Raw genomic sequence first — 10,789 nt, forward strand, 5'->3', positions numbered from 1 at the left:
AATTCACTGCTTTTGCCTGAAAAAAGTTTTTAGAAACCTTTTAAGGGATATAATTAAACCCTTTCTAGGGCCGTGGGAAGTATGCTTCCCGCCAAATTTATCAATCTTTGTATGAAATTATGTAGGTTGGCATAAGTTCTGGCAAATTTTTTTAGTAATTCAGAAACTTAGATGCTTCAGTTCTTTATCTCACACAAAATGGTGTGTCTTGATTTGTTACTTCATTATTAATTAACCAAATTAATTAATTAATCTAATTAAATTTATCTAATAAGCTAAATGAATCCCTTTTCTTATTCTAATTTCAAGCCCAAAAATATTTTAACATAATATGACTAGAAAAAAATAGCCCTTTAAAGGGTTAAGTTGTAACCTCAGAAATACAGAGAGCTAGAACAATGAAAATAGATTGTAAAGAGGTAGAAACTGTATACCATGTATTAATATCTGTCTTGCATCTTTTACTCTAATGACTCGCCAACTCGGATACGATGCATGAAGAATCTAACCAAGATATTAATTGCCTTTATGTGTGAACTTATACTAAGCCAATATGCTTATATTCAATCACAGATGTTATATTTTCTGTATTTTAACTTAAACAAATGAATAGGATTGCAAGCTTATGCACGAATATTATTGCAAGTCTAAAAATGTTCCCTAAAATATGTTATTATTTTGTAGCCAGAGGAAATAGGAAAAAAATTTAATAAGATGAAATTTTCTCTTGGGAATATCAAAGACAAATGTTTTTTTTTTAAAGGAGTTCAAAGAAAAAAAATTTGTGAAATTGAGAGGGAGGAAAGTAATAAAAGTTTCTTAAAAAATTAGAGAAATGCAAAGTTCTTATTCTTTTATAATTACAGATGTGCTGTCAAGCATTTTAAGCTAACATTACATTTAAATACAGATGTTATATTTTTTGTATTTTCACTTAAACAAATAAGTAGGAATACAGGCTTAGTCAAGACATTCAGTCAAGCTAAAATTACATTCAATCACAGTTTTTTAAGCTAACATTACTTTCAATCACAAATGTTATATTTTCTGTATTTTAACTTAAACAATTAGTAGGATTATAAGCTTAGTCAAGCTAATATTACATTCCATGACAGATGTTATATTTTCTGTATTTTAACTTAAACAAATGAATGGGATTGCAAACTTAAGCTCGAAATATTACGACAAGTCTAAAAATGTTTTTCAAAATATGTCATTATTTTGTAACAAGAGAAATAGGAGGAGAGTTTAATGAATTAAAATTATTTTCTATTCATTATTCAGCTATTCAAAGAAAACAGTTTAGGAATGTGTGGTGGGAGAAGGAAAAAAAAAAAAGGAAAAAAAAAGAAAAGAAAAGGAGAATTAAAAGTTATAGAAGAATGCAAAGTTCTAAAGCCTTTCAATGTGCACTAAGCAATTTATAAACAATTTTTCACAACAAACATGAACAATTCAAAGCACTTTTTTTTTTATTTCGGTTGAGAATTTCGTGAAACTATAGGAGGTTTTTTTTATTAGTAAATTATGGATGTAGAATAGATTTAATAATTTTTTGTCTTTATTTAATACTGATATCGAAATCGTAAGATAAGAAATGTATGAAACGTCAGTATTTGCTGAAAGAATTGCAATCCCATTGGACTAACCAGCACTGGTTTTATGGATTATCATGGGCAATCTTATTATAATGAGATCTCTCTTATGACTTCATTACTATATGATAGGCATTGAGAATCAATAATATGTATCTTTGACTTCCATGCTAGAAAAGGTAACTTGTATTTAGTGTGGCGCACCCGTATAACGTAGAAATTATTAGTATGCTCAGCTGTTGAATCTGTGACAACTATTTATTTACATAATATACAGAGATATTACTTACATTCCCAGATATGGGATAATCATATTTAGAGATTGGATTATGTAGAAAGTCCCGCTTCTGAACCGCCGTTGGACATACATCTGGTCAAAATTTCTTCCAGAACCTATCTGAGTAATCAGCGATTAGGCGCAATTATCGTTTTGAAAGTTCTGAAGCAATCCCGGAACTCTGTATCAAATTTTCACCTCTATTCATTTGACCACTAGTGACCACTTTCACATCTAGAATGCTTCTCCGAAAACAATGAAAACGTCCTTTGTTTGCATGCTCTAATAGTCAGTTCGTGTTCCAATATAAATTATATTTTATGAAGACGTTCCTAGACATCATTCACTTGCTTATTTCTGATTATTTTTGTTCCTCTCTTTCCAGTGAATCGAGCACCAGCAGTGGTAACGGCCACACCTCCCGTCGCCTCTCCTAGAAGAGTCTCCTCCGCTGTCCGTGAGGAAGAAGTGCAGGATGAGGAGGTGCAGATGCTGGTGCAGGAAGCAGAGAAGCAGCTTCAAGCAGAAGGTGCAGGCAGTCAGTTCACAGTGCTTCCTGTTCTCTTGCGCAGGGAAGGGATGGACGGAGGCAGTGTCGGCATCACACTCGCTGGAGGAGCTGACTACGAAGTCAAAGAAATCACGGTACATATTTGCTGGATTAACGCGTTTGAAAGAATAGATAAAATGATCAAAACTGAGCCATGCATGCATTTTCACTTCTTTTTAAAATTTAACTCTCTAAAACCTTTCTTTTCTGGAAGTCTGCTTCATTTCTCATAAAAACTAAAATGTTTTCTCCATGACTTCCTCGCTTTTCTACATTAAATGTCATATAAACCTGCAGTTGGTAGCATCTTTTTCTGTGCGAGGTGCACTCAATACTTCTGACAGACATCAATAAAAATAGCATGGAAGTCTCTAATTATTTTACCTTTTGATGGATTGTAACTGACGCATTCTTATCAGTTAAATTTGGTATCTTACAACGATAATGTTGGAAATATGTCTTCAAAAATGTCAATTTTAAGTGCTGGACTAATTTAAGTGCTGGACGCATGTAAATAAATGAGTTTAATATTTTCAATTCAAAAACGGCGATGCGCATATGAATAAATGTAATGATTTAATACATGCATTATGTATTCTCTCATCATCTGCATGTTAAAATAATCTTGACATTGAACAGCTCTAATGAATCGTCCACCGGCGTTTCCCCTTAGACAGACATATTAATTTATTGAAAGGGTGAAAGTTGTGACATGGTGAAAGAACTGCGAAAAAATAATAGATGTATGATAAATACGAATGTGTTGAACTCGGCACATTTTTAAAAAAAAATTTCATTATTGATATATGTTCACTACAATTTATGAAGTAGCAAAACGTAATCTAATCTGACAGACATTAAATTTAGATCCATTTTCTAATTTATCAAGATAGATTCGTCCGAAAAAAATTCAATTTTTACGCCGCACCCGCCAATTCGTTAGACCGAGGATCACATTAAAATGTTACCTATAACATGTGCGATCTGCGTTCAATACTTTTGATATACTTCATTCAAAATGTTATGGATGTCAATACTTCTGCAGAATATTGAAAACAGGCATCTGCTTTGTTTATTTCAATTATTGGTGTTCTGTATTCTAATCCAAATCTATTCTTTTGCAGGTGCACAAGGTGATTGCTGGCAGTATTGCAGACCGGGACGGACGCGTCCTCAAGGGGGACCGTGTCATGTCCATCAACGGCCGAGACGTCCGAGGGGTGAGCCATGGGGAAGCGCTGCACATCCTGAAGGCACCCAATCCCAGGGTCCTGCTGGTCTTGGCTAGAAGCGTCAATGTCCAACACCCCAATAAAAACGTCACTGAAATAAAGAAGCAGCCCGCTCCTGTTCAGAGCCACGGAGGTAAATAGAATCTTTAATGCATAAAATTTATTTCTTTATGATTACTTTAAAGTTCGACTCCAAAGTTTATCTATTGCTCAGTTTTATTGTATTGTTATGTATTAATACAGAGCAAATATACGTATTTTCAAATCCTGTATGATTTATGTCTTTATTCTAAACAGAATCAATGTTTTAACAGTTTTATAAAAGCATTTTTTAAGTGCTTAAGCACAGTTATTTGTAAAAGCCTTTTTTAATTATATTTACTATTTTAAATAATATCCTTCACTGCACTACGATTTATTGCATTTTGAAAGTTTGATGTTTCGTTATTTTCTTTCAAAGTGTGTACTTCAGATAAATTTTTATATATTTCCATCAGCTTTTGCATCTTTATTCATGTTATGATGCCTGGCTCTAATTTCATGCTGTCAAAGATATAAACATATGACAATTATGAATTGTTTAAATCGCTTACGAGTACCCAAATTGGGAGCTAATGGAAAAAAAATCTTTTCTAAAATATATTAATATTAATAAAATTTAATTTTCAATAAAATGTAAAATAAAATTTGGCAGGTAGGTTGTTGGGTGTCTTCCTGTCTCCATCAGAAATCTTATTCAATTAGGAAATTAATTATTTGAAAAATCCGGGTAGTAATTTGCTTTCCATTTTTATTACACAATTACAAAAAGAAAAAATAAATAATTTAAAGTCACTTTTAAAAATTAGATAATAGTGTATGACTTTTACGATTTGAAATTTAATTAGTTACTAATGTCTAGATAACCAGGTTAGATAATTTAATCTGTCTTGTCTTGAAATTGTAATCAAGAATTTTAACCCCTTCGCATACAATGATGAGTTTAATTCTAGCATCAAATGACTGGATTTTTAATTTTAAATCTACAATTAAATATAAAGTATTGAGAAATTTAAAATGCAAAAAATCACTTAAAAATACCTCATTATCTCAAATATTCTTATATTACAATAGGAATTAAAATAATTATAATTATCCCAAAATAGGATGTGTCATTTAATTAGGAAGTTTAAATTCGTATGTCTAAGGGTTAAAATGAATTATGAAAGAATTTATGTTTTTATTTGCTGATTAGTTCATGAAATTTCTATCCGAGTAACACTGTAAATATTCCCGACTTATTTTGTAAGGAGTGGTTTGGAAAACAACACAAATTCCTAAGAACAGGAACGTCCAACCGATCATGAATGTCCCCACTGTTCGACTTTAAAGGCCGTTAAATTTTATACCAGAGACAAAAGAAGCTCTTCGGTTAAATCGAAATATTTATTAAACAAAATATTCAAATTAAGTTCGGACTACCTCCTGTGAACTTTCATCTCCTCCCGCACGATTTTAAATGTGTACTGAAGGCATCATTTCAAAGAAAGATGTTTAAAATTATTTCAATTTTCCTTTCTTAAATATCTTCAATTCCATACTGCTGGAGGTTTGGGAGAGGATAAGCTCTCACTTCTTAATGGTCACTTTCTTAATCTAAAAATGGAGCATAATGTCAGCAAAATGGATGTCAAGATCCATCCCTAAATAATTCTTATAGAGATTTTTTTTTTAATATTTAACTAAATTTTTCATGTTGTTGTTGTCTCTTATGACACTTGCCAAGACAAGCCCGCTGTTCGAAGACAGCCGATTTTAGCCTGAGGGGGAGCGCCTCTTGTTTTTATAGTAGCGCCATCTAGGGCCAAGAGAACGACTTAGCTACACACATGTCACAACCCTTTTTACGGGGCGGACTTCATTCACACATATATCATTTACTCACAGATCATAATTTAGACCTGAATCAGAGAACGATCACCCCTGATCCAGTACCCCCAGTGGTATTACTCTCTGGAGGACTTTGTAACCACGACAGATTTAACGCGCGTCAGCCACCAAGCACGCGGGGAATCTTCGGCGGGGTTTGAACTCGCAACCAAAGGGACGCGAATCCGACGCTCTACCAACCAGGCTATCCCGGCCTTAAATTTTTCATACAAACCTTTACTACTGATTCTGAACTAAATGCCCTGAGACATATTAGCTTTCTTGAAATTATTATATCACTATTTTTAGAAATTGAATCATATTGACGAATCGTACTGTTTATTACAGATGGCCAAGTGCTTTTTGTGGAACTGCAAAAAGACCAGACAGGCGTCGGTTTCAGCATAGAAGGAGGCAAGGATTCTCCGCAAGGGGACAGACCTCTTCTCATTAAGAGGATTTTCAAAGGTAACACTTTAAGTCCATTGATTCATTCATTAGAAATGTCAACGAATATGATTGGGTTAAGCAAACTCGAAACTAAGAATAACAAAACTATTATACTTCAAAGAATTTTGTTCTTATGGGAGGGAAGAATCTTTATGATCGATTTTCTATTTCAAAATTCTTCTTCATTCACAAAATGAATCTTTCAAATCTAAGGCATAAAACCTTATATGGATAATCGTGAAAACAGAAGTTTTAGTTTAGTTTAGTTTATGAAGTTTAATGGCACAAGAGCCTATCTTGGCTAAACTACGCTATACATATGGTTAAAAATAAATCATATCCAGCAACAAGAGTAATATTTAAAAATTAAAACACAAGTTCAATGAAACTATAAATATAAGAAAATGCCTCAAAATATGAAAATAAGATACAACTGGTAAAAAATTACGAAATTAATAAAAGGAGCGCAGTTGAAAAAAGGATTAAGTTTATCCAATACAGATAAAAAAGCGAATAGCTTTTAAGAAATTAAAAAGTTTTGGGTGGTGTTTTTCACCCACCAAGTCCTGCATGGTTAGAGACGGCGACTGGAGAAATAACTCACGATGTGATTTAAAATCAGGACATTCAATAAGAATGTGTATGAAAACAGAAAGATGTATCACTCTTAATAAGCTTCTGCAAGGCTTCGAATAAAGTTCTGACTTCAAGCAATATAATTTAAAATTAATGCATTTTCTTGCCTTGAAAATGTTTACCATTTAAAATTATTTTTCGATTAGCGCATTTTGTTCTTTTTAACGAACATATTTTTTTAACATGGTAAAATAAAAGAACAAAATAAATGCAGAACAACAGAAAAATTTAGAATGGCATTTTACATTTTCAGTACTTAACACATGTGCCATAACTCAAGCTTGTATTTCATACTTCCTGTCTAATCAGATAATTGCTTCTTTACCATCTTTTAAATACAGTAGAGAAAATATCATCTAATTAGCTACATGAGGTGAATGACAGGCATGAATCGAATGGCGTCAGGGGCATCTAATATGTTAAATAAAAATCGCATTTTTATGAATAGGCTCTTTTCTATCTTGTGAACATAATTCACTTCTTCTACGTTATTCATGGCTTGTCGGGATATTTACATCCAATTAATTAAATTGCCATTTTTATTTTGTTTACACTTTATTTGATAAATTGTCCATCCATTTCAGGTGGTTCAGCCGACAAGGAAGGTCATCTCGAAGAAGGCGACGAAATCTTGTCCATCAACCGCCATTCGGTGACCAACATGACTCGAACGGAAGCTTGGAATTTTCTGAAAAAGCTGCCCGAAGGCTCAGTCCAGCTAGAAATTCGGAAGTCTGGCGCACTCTCTTAACGCCTCTTTCAAATAGCAAAGCTGAAAGACCTGCCAGGCCATCCCTCCAAGCTTACCTCGGAGAGGGAGCATCGCCTTCCATTTTAACCGCTTTAAGGAACCATACATTTTCGTTCCAGAAGCAGCAGGGGTCAGCAAACTCCACAAACTGTAAACTTTTTATTGAGGCAGTTTTTTGTGCGCAGACTCTTAAATGATATGTGATCTTTCGAATGACAAAAAAATGTGTAGTGAACTCTACTATGTGTTTTATGCATGTCTTACTAAAAATGAACATTAGAGCGTGAAAGATATTTGAATGTGTTGGCTCCTGCTTTATAAATATTCTTTTTTAGAAAGTACATCTAGAACTGTAAAGGTTTTCACTTGAATCACCACAAAGCAATCTAGAATGTAATTGGAAAAGTTGGCTTTCAGTCAAACAGGATCCCTTGATCCTTGGATCACTTTTGACCAATGAACCCGGTGCCTTAAACAGAGGAAGAAGTGTTATTCAAATAGTGTAAAATATGAGCAGGCGATGAACTTTGTCGTTGGAAGAGCTAACATTCACGAGACGTGTTCTATTCGATCGTTTAGGAATAATAATTATTTTCATACCTGAATTTGTGCCAATTACTGTTGTCAGAAGTTGTATAGACACCCTTTGTGAGTGGAAAATCAAAAAAACAAAAAATATGAACTTTTTTTTTCTATGTAAAGGCTCTATTTTTTTAACTGTTTTCTTGTGCTTTGATAAGGTGTATATGCTGGTCGATAGTCTTCGTTATTTTTTTTTTAATTCTTAATCTTTGAGCTTCTTCACTAGCTTCCATAATTGGGTTGAAAGAAAAACTGAATTATTTTTCGGTGGAGCTTAGTAAAATTTCTCGTGCAGTGTTTTAATTTTTTTCTTATCCATTTAAACATTCATAACGTATCAAAAATAAATATAAATTTAAAATACTCAGATATGATTAACAACGTTATAAAAGAATTCTGATAGCTACTGGCTACTTCATTACATGATACTGAAATTAAATAAAAACTTGATAGCCAATTTATTTCATATTTTTCGTGAAACATTAAAATCAAAAATGTGTGGTTACAATCGCCAAATGCAGTTCATGATTTTAATAAAAATGAAATCAGTCTTCCTACAGTTTCATCATTATGATGGACTGTTGAGTGAAACACTGCTGTGGTCTTTTGATCACAAAAACTTTTCAAATTTAAAGCAGCATTACGAAATAAATTAAATATAACATAAAAAAATAGATGATAGAATGTCTCTAACTGCAACTTCAGAGCTCCGTGTTGTGAAAAATTTCAATCCAGCTTTATTGTCGATGTTTTTTTGAAGAAACATGCACTTTTCGCAATTTTATTTGACATCGTTTTCTGTTTTAATTCACATAATTTTCGAAACTTAGCTGCGAAACGAAAGCGCCTTCTTGTAACGATTCTTTCATATTTTTTTGCATTACTAGAAATTAAAAGAAATAATCCAGCATTTTTTTAAAGAAAGGTTTTTTTATAAACGATATCCGGTGTTAATCTAGTTAGAATGGGCCATGTGCAATCTTCGTTTCCTATTCCATAAGAAATTCACTTCTGGAATGATCGTACATAAAAAAGAATATGAAACAAAATTTTCAAACCAGGGACATGTTAATATTGATAACGTATCATTAATTGCCAAAATCATTCTTTAAATCTGTATCCATATTTTCTATTAATTAGATTTAAATAGCATAATGTTGATAACTAATCTTTTCAAACCGCTTTTCGCAGCAGCTAATTGCCAATAGGCATGTGCAAAATTCAGCCCTAAGGTTAAGAGCGGGTTTTGGAAAGCAGAATTTATATCAGTGACATGAGCTAAACGGCATATATGAAATATATGAATGTGGAATTTCCCTTCATTTTAATTTCTTCGAGAGTAAAATCAATTTTTTTAAAAAAAATTTGATTTTAGTAAAAGCATGAAATCAATTAATATTTAAACATCCACAGAATAACCAATAATGCTTATATTGAATATCATGTACTTAGCAAGAAGCTTGAAAAGTACCCTCTTTAATGCGGCTGAAATGTGCTTCTAATTCTTTCAATATAAGTCATTACTTTTAGATACTTGTATCACAGGCAACTTGTATTAATTACACGTATCAGGAATCGACGTAACTTTTGAACCAGGAGTTTTACTGCTTAGTTCTGTCCCATACGAAATAATATATTCATTATTTTAAATAAATTATTATAGGGATTTTTCAAAGTTTAATTAAAGTCCAATTCTGAAATTCTTATCAAAGCATTTTCTTTGTTTTCTATGTCTTTAAAATTGCGCAAAGTGCTTATTTTTCGCAAGGCAGGACAGGTTTCTGTGATATTCCGTTCATGAAAGTGCCCTTTTTTTATTTTTTTTATTGTGTATTATTTTTCTGATAAATGATATTTGAGAAACATATGAAAAGATAATATATATTTTCTTGTTTAACAAGCAATCAGCAATACTGTTATTGGGGCCTTTACATTGTTTTTGTTCTTTTTTTTCCTTTACTGAATATTCGTGTGAGGCAAATACTTCCTTATATAAATAAATGAATATATATATATAAAAAGAAATTACTTTGTATTCATACTTACACAAATAAAATATTTTTCACTGTATTCTGTGTTGTGGATTTTTTCTCCATCCTTACCCATAGGTAAGTGTATGAAATGTCTCTTTCATGGATAGTGTTTTGAACTCGAATCGCCACCCCAAACTTTTAAACTCGTAAATATTTGGTGGTAATTCTAAAGCTGCATAATTCAGCACATCTAATCAAGCCTAAGAAAAAGAACTCATAACTGTAAATCTCAATATCTTCTGTTTATTAAAGTGATCTTTGAGCATCTTATCAGCACATGAGGTAGATGTCCAACTTAGCTATAACACGTGGATATAAGTTGCTTTGAATATGGAGAATTTCTAGATAAGGCGAGTTCGCAAATTGTACAGACTAAGTCTATGACAAAGGATACCGACGTGCTCTGATTGGTTTAAGCCTTGGCATCTTTTTGGCAATGTTTTGCCAAAAAGATGCCATACCGAAATATATTTTTATAAAAAATAAATAAAATTTGTGAATTTATCCCCGCCCTCCTATTTTTTACGGTTTACATGAAATATTAATTTGGAACACATATATAGCAGAAAAGATGAAATCTTAAAAACTAAATTCAAGAAATATAAAAATTGAAATTTATTAAAAATATTTTTTGTGTGTGTTTCTTCTTAATATTATTTTGATATAACTAAAAAAATTAACTACGGAATCACATATTCCGTTAAAGTTTACATATTTATACGTTTTGGGTATTAAGTAATCATCTTCCCATATGTAGTTGATGGGAAAATAACAA

At 32.1% G+C, this 10,789-nt stretch overlaps 1 protein-coding gene across 3 annotated transcripts in view; it reads left to right on the forward strand.

The window, feature by feature from the left end:
• The window catches only part of LOC129965436 (mucin-2-like), a 336,199-nt gene extending 326,148 nt beyond the window's left edge, over positions 1 to 10,051 (forward strand). For all 3 annotated transcript variants that reach the window (XM_056079298.1, XM_056079297.1, XM_056079299.1), the window contains exons 13-16: positions 2,258 to 2,517; positions 3,547 to 3,787; positions 5,911 to 6,030; positions 7,233 to 10,051. In XM_056079298.1, the coding sequence (XP_055935273.1) occupies positions 2,258 to 2,517; positions 3,547 to 3,787; positions 5,911 to 6,030; positions 7,233 to 7,399 (788 nt within the window). In that variant the 3' untranslated portion in view covers positions 7,400 to 10,051. The remainder of the gene's footprint in view (positions 1 to 2,257; positions 2,518 to 3,546; positions 3,788 to 5,910; positions 6,031 to 7,232) is intronic.
• Positions 10,052 to 10,789: the final 738 nt, after the last annotated feature.

This window comes from Argiope bruennichi, chromosome 4, assembly GCF_947563725.1.
Source record: "Argiope bruennichi chromosome 4, qqArgBrue1.1, whole genome shotgun sequence".
NCBI classification, from domain to species: domain Eukaryota; kingdom Metazoa; phylum Arthropoda; class Arachnida; order Araneae; family Araneidae; genus Argiope; species Argiope bruennichi.